Source organism: Rutilus rutilus, assembly GCF_951802725.1.
Source record: "Rutilus rutilus genome assembly, chromosome: 22".
NCBI classification, from domain to species: domain Eukaryota; kingdom Metazoa; phylum Chordata; class Actinopteri; order Cypriniformes; family Leuciscidae; genus Rutilus; species Rutilus rutilus.
In genome coordinates, this window is record NC_140227.1 from 4,318,963 (window position 1) to 4,340,014 (window position 21,052).

Sequence of the window (21,052 nt, forward strand, 5' to 3'; positions counted from 1 at the left end):
TTATTTTAAGGTTTTTATTGAGTTCTTAAAAACCAAAACGTACATTGAACAGAATATCCACAATTAGCTTTTGTAATGTTTATCAGGGAATTACATGGATTGAAACTAACACCAATACCATTATGTCACTTGGCATTTTCTTAAGCTTGTGAGATTGTTCAGTCTAGGCTACCTGCTCATTTTGATTCTAAGGAAGGCATGAAATAAAGGAAATCTAATATTCCTCACCTTCCTCTTCTCCTTCTCCCTCGACTGAATCTACACCCACCTCCTCATAATCTTTCTCCAGAGCTGCCATGTCTTCTCTAGCCTCCGAGAACTCGCCCTCCTCCATTCCTTCACCTACGTACCAGTGCACAAAGGCACGCTTAGCGTACATCAGATCAAACTTATGATCAAGCCTGGCCCAAGCCTCTGCGATCGCAGTGGTGTTGCTCAACATGCACACGGCTCGCTGCACCTTCGCCAAATCACCACCGGGAACAACAGTGGGAGGCTGGTAGTTGATGCCGACCTTGAAACCAGTTGGACACCAGTCCACAAACTGGATGCTGCGCTTGGTCTTAATGGTGGCTATTGCAGCATTTACATCTTTAGGCACAACATCACCGCGGTACAACAGGCAGCAGGCCATGTACTTCCCGTGACGTGGGTCACATTTGACCATCTGATTGGATGGTTCAAAGCAAGCGTTAGTGATCTCGGCCACTGAGAGCTGCTCATGGTAAGCTTTCTCAGCAGAGATCACAGGAGCATAAGTTGCCAAAGGAAAATGGATACGTGGATACGGCACCAAGTTGGTCTGAAACTCAGTAAGATCAACGTTTAGGGCGCCGTCGAATCGGAGAGAGGCAGTAATGGACGATACAATCTGACCTATCAGCCTATTGAGATTGGTGTAAGTAGGACGCTCGATATCAAGGTTTCTACGACAGATATCATAGATGGCCTCATTGTCGACCATGAAAGCACAGTCTGAGTGCTCTAGTGTGGTGTGTGTGGTGAGGATGGAGTTGTAGGGCTCCACCACAGCAGTAGAGACCTGTGGAGCTGGATAGATGGAGAACTCAAGCTTGGATTTCTTTCCATAATCAACGGAAAGACGCTCCATCAGCAAAGAGGTGAAACCAGAACCGGTTCCTCCTCCAAAGCTGTGAAACACCAAGAAGCCCTGAAGTCCAGTGCACTGATCAGCCTATGAAGAGAGAGGAATGGAAAGAAAGAAAAATATTCATTTAAAAACAAGCGCTGAATAAAAACAGGCTGAGTGCGATTATAAAGATTCCTCACCAGTTTGCGGATCCTGTCAAGAACGAGATCAATGATCTCTTTGCCAATAGTGTAATGGCCTCGAGCGTAGTTGTTCGCTGCGTCCTCCTTTCCAGTGATCAGCTGCTCCGGGTGGAAAAGCTGTCGGTAAGTTCCAGTGCGGACCTCATCTGAACCGCAAAAAAGCAGTTTGAGAGAACAAACTCGTGGATCAACCATAAAGGCCAGTTCACACTGCACTGACAGATGCCAAACAACGGCAAGAGACACAGTGTCGGGTTTTGCTGGATCGACGTTACATGATGTTTTATTAACAAGGTTCGGGAGGAGCACGTTCAGATAATTAACACAAGTGGAAAGCACTCAGCAATCAATGGTGAGAGGTATAAATACTCAGCAGTCTCACCTCATTCCATTGACAGTTTTTGCAGCATCCCTCCACCACCCCTTCTCCACACTTCTAGTACTAAACACTTACATACGGGGGGAGTACTCTGGGTTCGGGCTGAATTCCAAGCTCGGAGCCCTCCCTCCGGACAGCACGCCATATACGCATTAAACTTACCCATTCAAATTATATGTAAGTGTGAACTCGTGAACCTGTCAGTGTGTGTTGGTGTTGGTTGCTGCTTGTTTTCTGTTCCAATTGCCGTTTGTTGGATTGTGGACTGCCTGAGAAGTGAATACTGTAATCTGGTGACTGTCCGCATTGTTCGCCGTCTGTCGGTACAGTGTGAACTGGCCTTAAGAGACAGCAGGTAATCAGATAGATACTAACCGATCACAGTGGGCTCCAGATCTACAAACACTGCTCTGGGTACATGCTTTCCAGCTCCAGTCTCACTGAAAAAAGTGTTGAAGGAGTCGTCCCCTCCACCGATCGTCTTATCACTGGGCATCTGTCCATCCGGCTGGATCCCATGCTCGAGACAGTAAAGTTCCCAGCAGGCATTGCCAATCTGGACGCCAGCTTGGCCCACGTGAATTGAAATACACTCGCGCTGTTGTAGAAAATAAACATTTGCATTGTCATGAACATATATCCTGTAAATTATGGATCGTGTCCAGCTCTGAGACACAATGAAGCTTTAAAAAATTTCTTATGATAGATTTGATTACATCTGGAAGATTTTTTTTTTTTTTTTACAATTTTTTAAGCTGTTATGAAACATAGCAATAGTCTACTTTATAAAAACATGATGTCAGCACCATTTTGAGATGCATAATTGTCTGTAATTAAACAACCAATGGCATCAATGTCATGAAATCTAAAGAGCATTACAATCCCAAAATTTGACTTATGACATATGGGGTGATTTAACTCTCTTTAAAAGCAATAATACTGGCTAAATCTCACAAGTTAACGTATAATTTACAGTACATAATATGATCCTTTTTGGTCTCACAGATCAGAAATATTGGCAGAATTGTATAATGCAGAATTCTATCTCCTCTTCTAGCAATGGCGTGCAACTATACTTAAAGCTGCAGAGCAAAACATCAAAATATATGAACATATGAAGAAATTAATTGAGAAATTAAAGTGTAAACTCACCATTTTGTGTTTTTTTCACAGGTGCTGTCGGCGCTGATGTGTGTTGATCTCACTGCAGAGAAGATGGAGGAAGAGAGAGAGAGAGAGAGAGAGAGAGAGAGAGAGAGAGAGAGAGAACGGGCTGCAGGAGGGAGTGGCTCATCATCATCAAAAAAAAAAAGAAAAACAAGCTTTTGTGTGATGATAACATTCCAGACAAAACGCTGTTTTACCGCGCGCCACTCTTACTGAGTGCTGTTAAATCCTTTATCTCTTTGTGCAAAAGGTTGATTCAAACATCATACAAAGTGCAGTTCGTGTAGCCTAAATTTATTCAAATGACCTGCAACATGCATCCTAAAATCATTTAACATTTTTCCATTCGTGTTTTTACGGACCGTGACGTTACATTTCACACAGTTAAACGTTACACAGTAATCAATAACATGCAAAATTGATGAGTATAATAACGTTAAACAGATGATTTACAATATATGTCTTTTAGATTTGATGCGGTTGATGCACAATATCCAGACAGACAGAATGTGTTTCAAAACGTATAAACTGCCTCTAAAGTATTCTAGTCTAGGGTAGCCTATAATAAACCGCTCCAAGCTCCCAACTAGTCAGCTCACAGGTTTTTAAAACACGACCAGCTCGGCCACCGCCCGTATTAGAGATTCTGCTGCAGTGATGGCGTCATGCTGCAGACTATACCAAGTGATGCACATTGTGTATAATTTTTTTTTTTTTTTACATTTATAGATTTTAAAATAAATCTTTTGCAAGAGGGGTTTAACTGACTCAGTATCATATTCATATTCAGATATACAGAACAATTATAGCCTAGGCTACATAATGACAAAATTATGCTCAGAGATTATTCAGACATCAACGGCATGCATAAACTCGATTGAAACGAAAATGTTCTGGTGCAATAAAATTACAATTCTATATTCACATATAGGCTACATAAAGAAGTGGGTCAGATCCTGCTGCTCTGTCGCTGTATAAAAGCGGCGCGACTCGAGGATTTCTCGCAGTTACTACATCGACTCTTCACCGTCGAGAACAGTAACGCTGTAGAGCAACATCTCGTTTCCAGATCAATCCTAATTAGGCCTAGAGGAAAATGGTAAGTAGCTGACTAACGTATTATTACTTTTTAGACTACACTCTTTAAAATAAAGGTTTCAAAAAGGGATTTTTCCCCACTATAACGAACCTTTTTGTGCAATGGAAAGGTTCCATGGATGTTAAAGGTTCTTCATGGAACTATACCAATAAATAACCTTTATTTTTAAGATTGTATTCTATTTTAAAGACAGGATACGAATAATAAAACAATTACAGCAATAATTGAGTGATTGGTGAATTTATTATTAGCCAAAGCCTAAACTAAATCGGGTTAATTATCTTTGTAGATATTATTATTATTATTATTAATATGCACGTGTAGTAGCAGATAGTGATGCTCCTCAACTGATGCGAGGCTGCAGAGTGTATCTGATCGATATAGACGAACGATATGCTCGATAGTATAGGGGATAAGTTGTTCAGGAATATTCAGCATGCATTTGACGCGGCTCAAACGTTAACATGTTCCACATCAGTGTTCATATTTTTCGTCGAGGAGATGAGCGTTTAAACGTGGCGATACAGTATTAAAACGACAAAACAATAATCAGTGCAACAGTGAGAAAATAGGCTCATAAAACCTTTTAAAACGGAGGGGTAGGCTACATTTCAAACGGCTGGATTAAATCACAATCACTTGTAATCAAGTTACTTATATTGGAGTTTTGATTCTGGTAAGGACTATTCTGAAAATTGTGTCCTATAGCAATGGTTAATTGTGTTGTAAAGGGAGTGAAAACACTAATCTTTCTACAGTGCAGCATATGCAGACAGCCATAATCTCATTAAAATGTATTACCCTGACCAGCTAAGCTCAGGAAACATATGTTGCTTGAAATGCTTTAAACAGATTCATAATTATTCTCAGTTGCAGAGTGAGGACTATTATAAACCCAGAACGAAAATACAGCTCTCAGCCTTTATGGGTTGCTCTTAAAGGCCTACTGTATATACTGTACATTGGAATATAGTAATTCAATTTGGTAAAATGGATTGTAGTTCTTTAAATAAACCTATGTTGATAGGCAATAGGGAACAGCCGGATGAAGTTTGTGGGTTTTAAATAAGAGAGGATGAGGAACGTGGCATCCATGGTTGCTCAGCCCAGTATTTTCCCATAATGTCTCGCCTCTATCCTCTCAGTTTTATGTCTAAAGCTCTGAACTGCAAATATCACAACACCTAATTCACAGTTGCAAATATATTAAAGTCCTAAAGTATATCAGATTTGAAGGATGCAAATAACGAACTATTATATAGCATTGAAACGGTGGCTTTTCTTCCTCACAACAGCGCGAGTGTATTTCAATTCACGTGGGCCAAGCTGGCGTCCAGATTGGCAATGCCTGCTGGGAACTTTACTGTCTCGAGCATGGGATCCAGCCGGATGGACAGATGCCCAGTGATAAGACGATCGGTGGAGGGGACGACTCCTTCAACACTTTTTTCAGTGAGACTGGAGCCGGAAAGCATGTACCCAGAGCAGTGTTTGTAGATCTGGAGCCCACTGTGATCGGTTAGTATCTATCTGATTACCTGCTGTCTCTTAAGGCCAGTTCACACTGTACCGACAGACGGCGAACAATGCGGACAGTCACCAGATTACAGTATTCACTTCTCAGGCATTCCACAATCCAACAAACGGCAATTGGAACAGAAAACAAGCGCCAACCAACACCAACACACACTGACAGGGTAACGTCGATCCAGCAAAACCCGACAAAGTGTCTCTTGCCGTTGTTTGGCATCTGTCAGTGCAGTGTGAACTGGCCTTTATGGTTGATCCACGAGTTTGTTCTCTCAAACTGCTTTTTTGCGGTTCAGATGAGGTCCGCACTGGAACTTACCGGCAGCTTTTCCACCCGGAGCAGCTGATCACTGGAAAGGAGGACGCAGCGAACAACTACGCTCGAGGCCATTACACTATTGGCAAAGAGATCATTGATCTCGTTCTTGACAGGATCCGCAAACTGGTGAGGAATCTTTATAATCGCACTCAGCCTGTTTTTATTCAGCGCTTGTTTTTAACTGAATATATTCCTTTCTTTCCATTCCTCTCTCTTCATAGGCTGATCAGTGCACTGGACTTCAGGGCTTCTTGGTGTTTCACAGCTTTGGAGGAGGAACCGGTTCTGGTTTCACCTCTTTGCTGATGGAGCGTCTTTCTGTTGATTATGGAAAGAAATCCAAGCTTGAGTTCTCCATCTATCCAGCTCCACAGGTCTCTACTGCTGTGGTGGAGCCCTACAACTCCATCCTCACCACACACACCACACTAGAGCACTCAGACTGTGCTTTCATGGTCGACAATGAGGCCATCTATGATATCTGTCGTAGAAACCTTGATATTGAGCGTCCTACTTACACCAATCTCAATAGGTTGATCAGCCAAATTGTATCGTCCATTACTGCCTCTCTCCGATTCGACGGCGCCCTAAACGTTGATCTTACTGAGTTTCAGACCAACTTGGTGCCGTATCCACGTATCCATTTTCCTTTGGCAACTTATGCTCCTGTGATCTCTGCTGAGAAAGCTTACCATGAGCAGCTCTCAGTGGCCGAGATCACTAACGCTTGCTTTGAACCATCCAATCAGATGGTCAAATGTGACCCACGTCACGGGAAGTACATGGCCTGCTGCCTGTTGTACCGCGGTGATGTTGTGCCTAAAGATGTAAATGCTGCAATAGCCACCATTAAGACCAAGCGCAGCATCCAGTTTGTGGACTGGTGTCCAACTGGTTTCAAGGTCGGCATCAACTACCAGCCTCCCACTGTTGTTCCCGGTGGTGATTTGGCGAAGGTGCAGCGAGCCGTGTGCATGTTGAGCAACACCACTGCGATCGCAGAGGCTTGGGCCAGGCTTGATCATAAGTTCGATCTGATGTACGCTAAGCGTGCCTTTGTGCACTGGTACGTAGGTGAAGGAATGGAGGAGGGCGAGTTCTCGGAGGCTAGAGAAGACATGGCAGCTCTGGAGAAAGATTATGAGGAGGTGGGTGTAGATTCAGTCGAGGGAGAAGGAGAAGAGGAAGGTGAGGAATATTAAGATGACACATATCAAGTGAGCATTCAGTTTGTCTACTGCAGTGTAGAAAATGTGCTGTTAATATTCATTCTTTATGATCCTGCAAGGAATTTCGATTTTTAAGCCATATTTTATGTGGATCATCCAAAAACAATGTATAAATAAAATAAAATTATGCACTGACCTTACCAACGTCTGCAATAAATTGATCATTTGAAGGGATGAGTTGTGTATGCCTTTACTGAATCCACACACACATTTATATTCATTTCAGGTATGGTAATATTTATTTTCACACTGTCTTTTCCTGAAAGCAACAAGAATGATTTTATCTCACAACCTTGTTTACTTTTATTTTATCCACTAAATATCAAACTTACCCACTTGAAGAAAAACTTATACTGAATGTAGTGTATTTCTCTCTCTTTTCCCTTGCTCCCTTAAACGTTTGACATGTAATAAAGATTACTTTTACAATATAATACACCAACATCAACACCTATTACACTAAAATAACTACCACTTATTAAAGGTTAAAAAAAATATATCAACATTCAAATGTCACTTAAAAAAGTGGAATTGTAAAATGTAATTTTACTATGGGGAAACTACATTTGTTGTGATGTGGTACTCCTTACCTTATTCTGGCATAAACTTTTTATTTTTCCATTTGTCTAAAATTTAAAGTGCTTCAGTTAGCAATGTCAAGATTGATTATGAATTTAAGTTACATATTTTAAATACCTTCTTACAAAGTCAGTTTTTGATGATATTAAGAAGCATAATTACATTTAAATATGCTTGCAAAGCTGGGTTTGTCAGTGACAAACACCTATAAAGCAAAAATGCCAAACCCATAATTGCAGTGAAAATTATGCAACCCCCTGACCGGCAAGAAATTCTGGTTTTGTGAACAACAACAACAACAACAACAAAAAAAAAAAAAAGAGAGAGTCAACCAAGGCATCATTAAATAGTCATATAAAGTTTATTAATATACATTTGCATGTTTCTGAGAATGAGTTTCTGACTTCAAAAGAAAAACAAGTTGAAACATCCAAGTACAAAATTATTCCACCCCCAGAAGCACTTTTTATAACCTTCAATAAATGCTGCCTGTACTGTAACTACTTACAAGCTTGACACCTCTCCACAGTTAGCTTAGAGATTTTGTGCAAAAGCTTCCAGTTCACTGATATTTCTTGGTTTCCTTACTGCTACTGCTTTCTTCAAATTTACCAAAGATGGGATTTAAATCTGGAGATTGAGCAAGCACTTGAGAACATTCCAGATCAGATCCCTAAACCAAGCCTAGGTAGATTTAGTCCAATAGTCATCAAACTTAAGAGCAGGCGTTCTCAACTCAAATCCACTAGAGTTTAGCTCCAACCCTGATCAAACTTAAAGGTTTACTGATGCAAACCTTGGTAGCTCTCGAGCAGAGATGGTCTTATTATTGGGAGAAATGAGGGCCAGTGGCTCTACCAAAAGTGTAACGGCTATCTTGGATCACGTGTGCCTTGATAACCAATCACATGACAGCCTTCAAGTTACTGAAATTCATTCAGAACTGTGCGACAGTCAATCACTGTTTGCGGATACCATTGAAATGAATAAGTGCCATGAACTGAATCATACCCGTTGCACAATTGTCCGTGACTTCTCTTCTAAAACAGCATTTTTTTCCCTAAAAATAGATAAATCCAAAACGAACGTTTAAGAGCACACATTTTGAAGATTAGCCGATGGGCTGTCGATTTATTCAATGATAAGCTATTTCCTCACAAAAGCAGCTTATTCTGCGTAGTGAAGCCTCTCCTCTATTGACATCCATAAAAAAAAAAAACGGCCTCTGGTCTCCTTCCCTGCATTAGAAGGCGTTACGCTTTTGTTTGCTAACCCTGCAGGCTTGCCTTCACGTGGCTTTGACCTTGTTCAGGTGTGTTTGATTAGGGTTGGAGCAAAACTCTGCAGAGAAGTGGATCTCGAGGGCCAGCGTTGAGAAACTCTGCTGAAGTATGAACTGAAGGCTTCACATTCTTTGACAAAATGGCCTGACACTTCAAAGAATCCTTGATGAGAGTCACACGGTCAAGATTCACCAGTTCTTCTTGGTCAAGAGTGACATTCGGCAAGGAGCCTGGACATGAAATCCTTGCTTGTTAAGCACTTATAAAAAACTAAGATTAACAAAATCAGACCTTAAACCTTGTGCGCAGTGGAAATGTGGGACCTCATTATAAGCCTATGTTGATGTTCACAATTATGAACAGTGTAACTTCACGTGGTCTTCACGTCTTTCACAATTTGGTGATAGCAATGAATGACAAATGATAAACACGTTTGGAATAATCAATCTGTCCCAAATATTCAGGATTTTAGGATTTACTCACAAGCTCAAACAGCTACAAACTTAATTTTTGGTCTTACAAATCCTCATTCACTTTTACCTTTACTCGATGCCACGCATTGCTAAGCACTCCCCGTAAGTTCCAGATAGGGGCAACAGTATCTGGCTGCATGTTGTAACTACTGTCCACTGCTTTGCATACAATCTCCAGCTCCTGAGCCCTATGAGGTAGTGGGACGTCAATCTCCCATAGCTTCCAAGCCCAGGCTTTTCCAGGTGGAGGAGGAGGAGCTTGTTGTCCCTTATCGCCAGTGCGAAGTTTGGCGACATGCCACGTCTTCCCACCATCTATTGAAACATCTACTCTGACAACTTCTCTTCCTCCTCCACTCCATGCATAGCCTTTTACAGTCACCTCCCCGTCACTGGCGTCTACTGAGGTTCCCTCTGCTGGATGAGTGATTGCTGACTGTATGGGGAGTTCCTGTATGGCTGGTGCTGATTTAAAGTCCACAGTGTCCCAGTCGGTACCTGGAGAAAAGCCTTTGTAATCATTCTGCTGCCAGTGACTCTTGCTCTCCTCTTCACTCACAACAATTTTCCCCAACCACTTGACATTGCGGGCTCCAACAATTCCAGGTGCAACCACACGAACAGGGTAGCCATGATCAGGCGGAAGATCCTCCCCGTTCATCTCATATGCAAGGAGAACGTCACCTTCTTCACTCACAGCTTTGTTCAGTGGAATAGATGCGCCATACGCTGTACCGGTCACATCCTTGTCCAACCCTTCGAACTGGACATGTTGAGCCTTTGCTGCTACCTCTGGTCCAAATCCATAGTGCAACAGTACATCCCGCAGGAGTGCGCCTGACCACGTAGCATTGCTTATCGCGGCAATTCCCCAATTGAGTCCTTTGACTTGCTTGACTGTGTTCATCTCAGACCGACGGTTCCCAGCACACTGAAGCGTTGCTGTAATTGTGTGTTTTGGAAAACAAGACTTCAGCTCATTTAGTGTAAGTGATACTACTCCACCAGGGAGACCCTCAATCTCCAACCTGTAGGTTTCAGGATCCACCCTGGGCACTGGAAGATGATTCCGCTTAAAAAATATGACTGAGGGGGTGATGTAGTTATCAGAGAGTATTGAAGAAGGTGGTTCAGCATTGAAGGGTTTCAGACTGTTGATCTGAAGGGCAGGGTGACGTGTTGGCTCGGCAGAGTAAGGGTCTAAAGTGTTGACGCTCTCTTGCTTCTTGATACTCTCTGTATTAAGAACACCAATTTTATACTCTGAGAGGATTTCAAAAACATGGTCTTGTTCATGAACGGCATATAACGCCCAGTAAGGCTCTAGAGATCCACCTGCAGCCAGAAGTATTTTGTCGCCACCAGGGTGCATGGCTACAAAGGCAGTAATATCGTAAACTTCCCCTTTATAGGTGACCCACACGCCGTTGTCAAGGGAGCAATGCTTTGTGACTTCTTCAAGGGTGTACACAGGAAGAGCTGAAGTCTGCGTTACTGGTAACTGTGCTGATGAAGCTGCCCACTCAACCTGAACAAAAATAGACACACACACACACACACAAAAAAAAAAAAGATTACTCAGTGACAACTAAAGCCAAGGGAACACTGTGCAATTTTATTTTACTATTGCACCCAGTGTGATATTACGGAAAGACAGATTGTGAGAAATCAATTATCTTTTATGTCAAACTCTATGATCTTAGCCAAGACTTTAGTAATGATTGACAGCGTTTGAATTTGCATTTCGCTTTGACATCCTTATTTACACACAAACTTTAAGCTGCTGGCGGGGGGGGGGGGACACGTGACTATGTGACACTGTCACACAAGACACAACATAACGTGCCTTTTTATTTTAATATACTTAAAAGTGCACTTTTAATGTCATGTAACGTTTAACATATATATAAGATACACAAGATATATTTGCAAAACATGATCATTCTTCTCCCTCTTTCTCAGGTATAAGTAATGACTTTGTATTTGTACACATAACTCTTACCATACCGGGCCTTTAGTAGATAGATTAATTTGGTTAATGTGCAGATTCTTTTTTTTAATTAGTTGCCTAAATTATACTTGATAAAACGGGGCAAGCCTTTAGTCAACAGTAGCACCATTTCTGCCATACAAACGTGCTTGAAACACACAAAGTGTAAAGTTTGTAAAGTGTGTAAAATTGGCCTGGACCCTTAGTTCCTGTGAAAGGAACTTTTAATGCTTCAGCATACCAAGATATTTTGGACAATTTCATGCTCCCAACTTTGTGGGAACAGTTTGGGGATGTTCCAACATGACTGCGCACCAGTGCACAAAGCAAGGGCCATAAAGACATGGATGAGCGAGTTTGGTGTGGAGGAACTTGACTAGCCTGCACAGAGCCCTGACCTCAACCCGATTGAACACCTTTGGGATGAATTAGAGTGGAGACTGCGAGCCAGGCCTTCTCGTCCAACATCAGTGCCTGACCTCCCTTACGAAAAAGAAGTATACTTCAAGTTCATTTTATGAAGTATACTTAAGTAATGTTCAAGTATATTTTTAAGTATACATACTAGTAGTTTACTATTTTAATACTTGTAGCAAATTTTTAGTTTATGCAAGTACACTTTGAAGTATACTTTCAGTAAACTACTAGTTTAGTAGTTTTACACTACAAGTTTTCTTTAAGTGAACTTAACATTATACTTGTAGTTTACTATTTATATATTCTTTTTGCTCTTTTAGTGTACTCTCAGGAAACTACTAGTTTAGTAGTCTTATACTACAAGTTTTCTTTAAGTGAACTTAACATTATACTTCTAGTTTACTATTTATATATTATTTTTGCACTTGCAGTAGGCCTAGTCTATACCACTATGTTCAAATTGTATTTTTTATACTTGAAAAATACCTTTAACTGTACTTTAATTTTAAAAACATTTTATTAGCTTCATGCATCCTTTTTTATCAACACTTGAATGTTGGTCAGTTTCATAAGGAAAGGCAACATTTTAAACAAAAAAGTTGAGAAAATCACATTTTTGTCAAAGACTACGCCTTGATCAGATTCAGAACGATGATCAAAACACAGATGGAGTAGATAAGAGTCCAACACCCCCAAAGCTTCACAGTCGTTTTCTCTTCATGGGTTGCGCTTCATTTCACTTGGTAATATTAAGCAGTTTTGATTTACACGCTGTTTAATGTTTGATGATCACGTTATTTTACATTTGAGTGAGCAATCTTCTATCACTTGTTTCAGCTTCTTCTTCTCCTGTGTTTTGATCTGGAGATTCTATACTAAAAGATGTCATATAGCACCCCCTACCGTATAACAGTGAAAACATGGATAGCTGGAAAATTCAGTCAATGGCGGGGAAAGAGTAAAGTACAATTAAAGTAAATTTCTATACACTACCAGTGGACTAGCCTTTTCAATACACAGATACACAGAATTACAAACATATCTGTTTTATATCAATATTTTAATCAATATTTTCAAACAATGTAAGTTTCATAAGACTGTATATGAAAAACTATGTAAAAAAAGTATATTTAATAGGCTACTCAAAAGAGTTAACAACTACAAGCCAAGTATACTTTGAATACTTAATTATACTTTTAAGTATATCTCGATCAAAATATTGAGCACAAGTACAGGCCAAATATACTTGGACCTTTCTCTCAGTATAAGTCAAGTACACTTAAGTGTAATTTAAGTATATTTTTGAGAAGTATATAAAATGTAGACTGAAAGTATGCTTTCTTATTTTTAGTTTAAAAGAAGTATAATAATAGCACACTTGAATAAACTTCTTTTTCGTAAGGGCTCACAAATGCACTTCAAGAAGAATGGTCAAAAATTCCCTTAAATACACTCCTAAACCTTGTGGAAAGCCTTCCCAAAAGAGTTGAAGCTGTTATAGCTGCAAAGGGTGGGCCAACTCCATATTAAACCCTACTGATTAAGAATGGGATGTCCTTAAAGTTCATGTTCATTCATGTAAAGGCAGACGTCCCAGAACTTTTGGCAATATAGTGCATGCATCAGTCAGCTGCTGTAGATATCCTTCTTTGAAATCTTTCCCCTAGTTATATCTTCAGAGATTTTTAATTTTTTGAATTGGGAACCTTGGGAACCAAATCTCACCTTGCCTTGGTGGAGCCTGTAGGCTAAAACAGCTCCGGTACCCACCAGCAGCCCCGTCAGTGCAAATCTAAACTTCGGCACCCTGTCACTGAAGTATTTTTGCCTTCCATGGCCACCAGTGCTTCTCCAGCGGGAGGAAAGGTGCCCATCCCACACAGACAATGATGGGATAATGCTCTTTGAAATCCTGGAACTGAGAGTTAAGAGAAGTTTATGCAACAATTTCATAATAACAAACAGCATTATTCTTAAGTCTCCTACTTCCTGAGAGAGATAGAGAATCTGGCCTTGAAATAAATGATAAGGAACAAAGGTTTACATGAAATGGCATAATTACCTTTGACTCCTGATAAGGAAGACCGAAGCAAGACCTTGGCAATGTTTTAGGTGCTGCATTGCACTTTCTGAGAAAAGAGAGAAAGAATGACAACAAGGTGTCAAAGTACAATGACAAGTTTAAAAGCTCTGGTTTGATCTGTTATGATGAATCAACAGTAAAAGGCTCATATATTGGATCGAAGGAGCTTTTTTTCACTTTCCCTTAAGCATTTATACACGTGCACTTCAAAAATGGTGCTGATTGACACGCAAAAAAAAAACAATTTGATTGAAATGTATTTGATATAGCCTAGAACAGGGTTCACCAATCTCGGTCCTGGAGGGCCGCTGTCCTGCAGAGTTTAGCTCCAACCCCAATTAAACACACCTGAACCAGCTAATCAAGGTCTCATTAGGCATACTAGAAACTTATAAACAGGTGTGTTGGAGCTGGTTGGAGCTAAACTCTGCAGGGACAGCGGCCCTCCAGGACCGAGATTGGTGAACCCTGGCCTAGAATGTACTTAAAGGGATAGTTCACCCAAAAATAAAAATGATATCATCGTTTACACACCCCTGATCAACCCCACCCTTTCTCTTAGCTTAACACTTCTCTTTATTCCTTAGTAAAAGTTGGTCTCACCAGCTTTGTGAATAGGTTTTAAGAGAAAACTCTAATCTAAGACTTTTACTGCTATTTAGGAGAACTCTTAGTGGTAAGATAAAATGTTTTGCAAATTCGGCCCTGGTGTGTTACATAAGGAATGTGTAGAGCATTGGGAAGCCAGGACCAGGACTGAAAACCACCGCTCTAAAGCCTGGAACACACCAAGCCGACGGTCGGCCGTCGGGCAGTTTTTGTGCGTCGGCCAACTAACCCCGGATTTACACCAACTGCGGAACGGCTCAGCTGCGTGTCGGCTCCGTGCTCCGCCGTCCTTCAATACTCACCAGGTCCGGATTTGTTGCGGAACGGCTGCGGCCATGACTGACAGCTGAAGTCACGAGGACCCACGAGATCTCGCGAATTCACGAATGGTCACGCGATATAACAGGATGCCCTGTGCTGAATTGCTGCTATTACTGAATTGCTGCTCCGGCATCCGGCAAAAATAGAAGCTCTGCGTATCTGCTCCGGAGGGCTGCGGATCGCCGGAGTCGGAACGCAGCCGTTCCGCAGTCAGTGAAAATAGACACATTGACTTTAATGGAAACCTATTGACTCCGCCGCCGTTCCGGAGCGGATCCGCAGCCGTTCCGCAGTTTGTGGAAATTAGGGGTACGTTTTCTCAGTGTGTTCCGCACCGTCGGCTGAAATTGGTCCTCGTCAGCTTTTTTCCGGCCGATTCGACATGTTGAATCGGCGTCGGGCCGTCGGTGAAAGAGGGAACTCTGATTGGCTGTTCAGCTTAGTGAACGAGTCAGTGCACGAGAATAATAGCAAAACAGCAAGCAAAGAAGTCAAAATGGTACAGATAGAAGGCTGTTCTAATGTTACGTCATCTGACCTGAGTGTTCATTGGCGAATATTTCAATATTAACATGAGCAGAGTGGAATAAAGAGTTTAGCAGGATTGATATTCAAAACGGTAAGCACGCGCTGCTTTGTTTACGGTTTGTGTATCTGCAACCTGCAGCGTCGGTTTCCCTTTTTGAATGACGAATATTCATAGATGCCACCTACGTCACTACCAAATTCATAGATGCCACCTACGTCACTACCAAATAGAACGCCGCCATATTTACGACCGATCTCGCCCGGTATGGCCGCCCAAACTGCCCATTTGAATGAGAGAGAGAGACAGAGATACGTGGAGAAAAATTCAATTTTAGGCTCCGATCCTTGTTTGTTACCCCCAGTTTTCTTCTGTCCATTATCTGCCCCAGACTTGCCCCGATTGGCCTTCCATGATATATATAGAAATACTTAGAGCTTCATGGTGCGCGTTCATGAGAGTCGGGGCGATGTCATGAATGAATCTATGAATCTGCTGCTGTTTGGCATGAATGAATCTATCTAATCTGAACAGCAGCACTGGCAGAGTCCAGAGAGACACCAGCATCAGCACAGCCAGAGACATCAGCCGAAGATCATAAAAGACTGCCATATCTGTCCGAAAGAACAGATGTTCAATTATAGAGAAGGTTTAATACACACAAATATGGAAATGATTGAATCTTTCGAGTCGAATTTAGCAAAGCTACAGTGACGTCATGTGACCCGAACGAATAGATCTGCAGATATAGACAGTTGTCTCATTCACACGCATGTGAATAACGCGCATTCTAGCTGACAGTCGGCAGTAGTTTTCTCTGTGTGTTCAAGTGCAACTTTTTACCCTGACGCGAGGCGACAACACAGTCGGCTTTCATCAGCGCTAGTTCGTCGGCGTCGGCTTGGTGTGTTCCAGGCTTAAGTCGGTGATTCTCAAACCTGTCCTGAAGTGCCCTGCAACACGTTACACTCCACATTTTGAATGTCTCCCTGATGTAACACCTACATTACATTTAATCATTTAGCTGACGCTTTTATCCAAAGCGACTTACAAATGAGAGCAACAAAGGAATTAAACTAACAATAGGACAACGATATTCAAGTGCTGTGACCCTTCCCAGTTTAGTCTAACGCATTTTTGAGATGATGGCATGGCACCACGAGTCGACGTCCACTTGCAAAGTCAAAGTCTTGAGTAATGAGTTTAGGTAAAAGGGAGCAGAGCCAGTGCTTGTTCTGTAGGCAAACATCAGTGCCTTGAATTTGATGCGAGCTGCAATTGGCAACCAGTTTATGAAGACTTGGGCTCTCTTCGACTCGATAAAGACCAGTCTAGCTGCAACGTTCTGAATCAGTTGCAGAGGTTTGACAGGGCAAGCTGGGAGGCCTCCCAAGAGAGCATTACAATAGTCCAGAGCACCTGATTTAACTTGGCTAATAGCAGCATGGTGGTGTCTGAAAGCTCCACAGGAGGCATGAAAGCAACAAGGCACATCCAAATTCAATCATCGTGTCACATCCTGTCTCCTGAGATACCTTCATCTGATCAATTTTTTAAGGCAGGCAGTACATGGCTGCACCCATATCTATATATTTTTCAACCAATGTTCAACTAATGAAATATTTTTTCAGTAGACAACTCCATAAAACAGTTTTGAAAATGTGATCAGGATCATTATGCAGTATGTGTGTCCCTCACAAACTCGTTTTCATGTAATATTCAGTATGGCATCTACCATGACTAAAGTCTACTAGTAGAGAGTGCAAGACACGAAATGGGTCAAAGACATCCAATTATGCAAACAAACACAGTCAGTTCAGTAAGCAGATGGGGCAAAATATCTAATGTGTCAAAATAAAAGTCTTGCAGCTTAAGGGGCCATTAAAGGATTAGTTCACCTCAAAATGAAAATTTCCTGATAATTTACTCACCCCAATGCCATCCAAGATGTTCATGTCTTTCTTTCTTCCGTGGAAAAGAAATTAAGTTTTTTGAGGAAAACATTTCAGGATTTTTTCGTTAATATTTTTTGCTAGATAAGACCCTATTCCTCAGCTAGGATCGCGCAGAGCCCTTTGAAACTGCATTGACAATTTGATGACCGTTGAAGTCCATTGTGTGGAGAAAAATCCCGAAATGTTTTCCTCAAAAAACTTAGTTTCTTTTCCACTGAAGAAAGAAAGACATGAACATCTTGGATGGCATTGGGGTGAGTAAATTATCAGGAAATTTTCATTTTAAGACTTTCATAATTATTACATAATTGAAATTGCTTGTATCAATCTTGTGAGACTTCCCTTACTTTAAGGGCCTATATTCCCTAGTCCATTACGGTTCACTACAATAAAAACAATGCGAGTGAAGTTTATGAATTAAAAGGAAGTGTTCTGTTACTGCAGTTAGGACTTCTTGGGAAGTATAGGGGTCAATAGAGCCATTCCTTCCTAAATGTACCTTTCGGTTTAGCAGCAATATATTAAATAGGCCTATTTGGTGAGTTTAAAAGCATACTGCATGGATCTTTACAGACTAACATCATGACTCATCGAAACTTAAACATTTGTCTTATCATTGCAACCGCATGTAAGCCTGCTGGGTTATGACCAAAAAAAATACTTCACCTAAAATGACCAATGAAAACAGAATTCAAGCTCTAGTTGCTTAAAGCTCTTAATGTCTCACTGCACCTGAAAAAGATTTACACCCCATGTTTCAACATTGCAACATTAATTGACTCCAACATCACATATCAGTCTATTAGCTTGATATCAGCGATGCATGCGCCACATGGGCTACTGGTTTTAAAACGGTTCATGACCCACCATAAACATATATTTGCACATGATAAGACACGTCCACGTCCAAGTGATCTGAAGCCAGAACGCGCGCACACGTCACACACCAGGAAGCGCGTGCGCCCTCAGATCACTTGGACGTGGTTGTGTACAAGAGGTAAAAACGATATAAATACTGTTAGTTTTCTCACACAAACCGCCCGTTTCGTGTCTTAGGCCGTCAATGTATACTTACGATGGGGAATTGTTTAATTTGGACTCTGTGCATGCTCTTTGAGGTGGTGACCATAGACCTGCATTATATGACTGACAGACAAGAATGGTTTGACCTAAAAATATCAAAATTGAAACAGACACCTACATCTTGGATGCCCTTGAGGTAAGCTAAAACATACCAAAATGTCATTTCAAAGTGAACTATCCCTTTAAGCAGAAAGACTCCTGGCACAGAGAAAATCTCTTGGAAATAACTAGGCTAGATTTTGTTTTAAAAAAGCCACCAATCAGCTATGCGCTAATGAAAATGAAAGGTTTGAAATGAGAAGCTGTTGCAAACATATTTGGACTGAATGGATTGCGTCATAACAGATTATACACTTGTTTTGGTACATGCCGTTCTTGTGTACAGAACACATAACCTTGCTGTCAGGACCAGCAGTGTGGAATCTTGGCTTCTCAGCATTTTCATTAACTAGACAACATAAAGGGCCAAAAACAAATCCCACTGACTTTATTTCAAAGTACTGACTTACATTAATCGATATTAAAGCTAACTTCAACATTAGGCTATTATACACTGGATTAAAATGATGTAATACTGTAATTAATTGTGTCCAGGGATGGTTTGACATTTCTGTGACTGAAGTGTGTGCTGTGCTGAATAAAGCTTTTCCCCTTAAATTAGTTCTGTCATAACTCGTAGTGTTTGGCACGGTAATGGATATGACCATATTGATATGTTTGTTATGTTTAGGTTTTAAATCACGTTCTAGCTGCTTCGCAAGTTCAGTCTTATTTAGGAAGTTAAAAGGCATGTTGCTGTAAAAAGCCACAGTTTGAGAAACAGCGAAATTAACACCCGCTAACTGCGAGTGACGCGGTCAAATCACTAGCCAATTTGGCGGTTACTTATTATATTTACTGACTGGGACTTTGCTGTGGAAGTTCGTATAAACCAAATCTGCGCAGATTTAGCGCAAATACTCAACTTCGTGGGTTATCATGATATTAAATACAGTATTGTGCAGAATCTGCCATTTCTGGCTTAATTGAACATGCACGTCACTAAGCAGCAAATAGCGTGCGCTTGTTCATTTGCATTTGAAATAGCTAAGATTAAAAAGCATTTGGTTAACAGAAAAGACATTGTTATTTTCCAATATCCTACATTTTTGTATGTTCTTTGTACTGATGAATAAGAAATAATGTACGAAATACAACTTTTATAATATATATAAGCTGCGACGTTGTTTATCTGGTGGTTTATTTATTTATTTTTGGCAAGTAGAAGTTCTGAATGGCCGATAAATTAACAATTTAGTAGCCAAATTGAGTAAAAATGTGAATTTCAAACCCTGTTTGCAATTAAAGTCAAACATGCTTTAGACACAAAAGAGTATGGATGGGTTAAACTAAAAGATAAATAAATGCACCATTATTCATATCTAATGATAAGCTCCCACTGAGGTACATATTAAAAAATAAAATAGGTCGCCAATAAAAAAAAAAAAAAAAAATACATAACAATGGAACACTTTCCACAAAAAAAAAGAAAAAAAAAAGAAGAACTATTTTAGAACTTGGAACTCGTTCTAAAATGGAACTATTTTCAACGTAGTCTGTCATAATATGCATCCATGCACATGTTTTAACCAAAAGCAATAACTTAAAACATTTATATACAGTAAGCTAAAAAACATTTTGTATAAAATAGGCTAAAAAAACATGTGCCACACAAAAACTCAACCAGCTAAACGATTCTGCCCTTCACGGTCCCAACTTAACATACACACACACACACACACACACACACACACACACACACACACACACACAGTGTTGCTTTGAATTCCAACTACTGACGGTTTCCCGATTATTTATGAATAACGAGGAAAGCTTATTCTTACTGTAATTACACTGCAGTTCCCACAGAAGTAGAACACGCCATGAACTCGCGATCTCGAGCTACTGATCCTTCACTGAACGCGTATCACGCTCGGAAACTGAGAGTGACGCACGAGTGTGACGTGGCCGCAGCCTCCGGCTACATCAACTTAGATCGTTTTAGAATCACGCTAGAACATTCAATAGGGGAACGTTCAAACATTCTAATTACGTCTAGGTCATTGACAATGGTTTATGCATCGTAATATCGTTTAATACCATTGTCAAATTGCCTTTGAGTACAGCGAGAGACAAAAGCAGATTCGCCACCGGTCAAAACTTAATAGTAGGATTTTCTTGTTTTTGAAAGAAGTCTCATGCTCACCAAGTCTGCATTTATTTAATAAAAAATAAATATATATTTTTTAAAAATGTAATTTATTCCTGTGATCAAAGTTGAATTTTCAGCATCATTGCTCAAGTCTACAGTGTCACATGATCCTTCAGAAATTGCTGCTCAAAAAACATTTATGATTATATTATCAATGTTGACAACCATTTTTACAGCATATTAGAATGATTTCTGAAGGATCATGTGACACTGAAGACTGGAGTAATGATGCTGAAAATGCATCTTTGCATCACACGTGTACATTTCAGAGACTTCTTTCAAGCATGTTAAAAACCTGAATTATTCCAACCGTTTGACCTGTTGGTGTATTTACTAACTGTACATTTTATAATTAGATCTGAACCATTACTTCAAATGTTCTTTTATGTCCACTCTGGGCTTGCACCCGTTCATGTCAAGATCCAAAGAAACGCACGCAAAGTTTGCCACTCAGTTCACAAAGTCA

The 21,052-nt window shown here is 40.6% G+C and overlaps 3 protein-coding genes across 3 annotated transcripts; 1 reads left to right on the top strand and 2 right to left on the bottom strand.

Annotated features, from left to right (window-relative positions):
- Window positions 1–2,973, bottom strand: LOC311281685 (tubulin alpha-1A chain). The gene is made up of 4 exons (XM_084394856.1): window positions 2,825–2,973; window positions 2,048–2,270; window positions 1,291–1,439; window positions 1–1,195 (listed from the first exon to the last, which is right to left on the bottom strand). Exons 1-4 carry the CDS (start codon window positions 2,825–2,827, stop codon window positions 215–217), a joined length of 1,356 nt encoding a protein of 451 aa, XP_084250982.1. The 5' UTR covers window positions 2,828–2,973; the 3' UTR covers window positions 1–214.
- A 699-nt stretch (window positions 2,974–3,672) lies between these two features.
- On the top strand, window positions 3,673–7,190 carry LOC311281684 (tubulin alpha-1B chain). The gene is made up of 4 exons (XM_084394855.1): window positions 3,673–3,938; window positions 5,234–5,456; window positions 5,765–5,913; window positions 6,009–7,190. The coding sequence occupies exons 1-4, from the start codon at window positions 3,936–3,938 to the stop codon at window positions 6,987–6,989; spliced, it is 1,356 nt and encodes a 451-aa protein (XP_084250981.1). The 5' UTR covers window positions 3,673–3,935; the 3' UTR covers window positions 6,990–7,190.
- A 2,082-nt stretch (window positions 7,191–9,272) lies between these two features.
- Window positions 9,273–20,397, bottom strand: suox (sulfite oxidase). The gene is made up of 4 exons (XM_084394850.1): window positions 20,219–20,397; window positions 13,821–13,887; window positions 13,484–13,676; window positions 9,273–10,879 (listed from the first exon to the last, which is right to left on the bottom strand). The coding sequence occupies exons 2-4, from the start codon at window positions 13,877–13,879 to the stop codon at window positions 9,395–9,397; spliced, it is 1,737 nt and encodes a 578-aa protein (XP_084250976.1). The 5' UTR covers window positions 13,880–13,887; window positions 20,219–20,397; the 3' UTR covers window positions 9,273–9,394.
- Between the last annotated feature and the right edge of the window lie 655 nt (window positions 20,398–21,052).

Excerpts from the sequence above, each read along its gene's own strand:
- LOC311281684 (XM_084394855.1), top strand. Across the intron at positions 5,457-5,764 it reads TCTGGAGCCCACTGTGATCG|ATGAGGTCCGCACTGGAACT; the intron begins GTTAGTATCTAT and ends TTTGCGGTTCAG. Across the intron at positions 5,914-6,008 it reads TTGACAGGATCCGCAAACTG|GCTGATCAGTGCACTGGACT; the intron begins GTGAGGAATCTT and ends CTCTCTTCATAG.
- suox (XM_084394850.1), bottom strand. The coding sequence starts at position 13,879 with ATGCAGCACCTAAAACATTGCCAAGGTCTTGCTTCGGTCTTCCTTATC. Across the intron at positions 13,677-13,820 it reads TTCCTTATCAGGAGTCAAAG|TTCCAGGATTTCAAAGAGCA; the intron begins GTAATTATGCCA and ends CTTAACTCTCAG. Across the intron at positions 10,880-13,483 it reads ACAGGCTCCACCAAGGCAAG|GTTGAGTGGGCAGCTTCATC; the intron begins GTGAGATTTGGT and ends ATTTTTGTTCAG.
- LOC311281685 (XM_084394856.1), bottom strand. Across the intron at positions 1,440-2,047 it reads TCTGGAGCCCACTGTGATCG|ATGAGGTCCGCACTGGAACT; the intron begins GTTAGTATCTAT and ends TTTGCGGTTCAG. Across the intron at positions 1,196-1,290 it reads TTGACAGGATCCGCAAACTG|GCTGATCAGTGCACTGGACT; the intron begins GTGAGGAATCTT and ends CTCTCTTCATAG.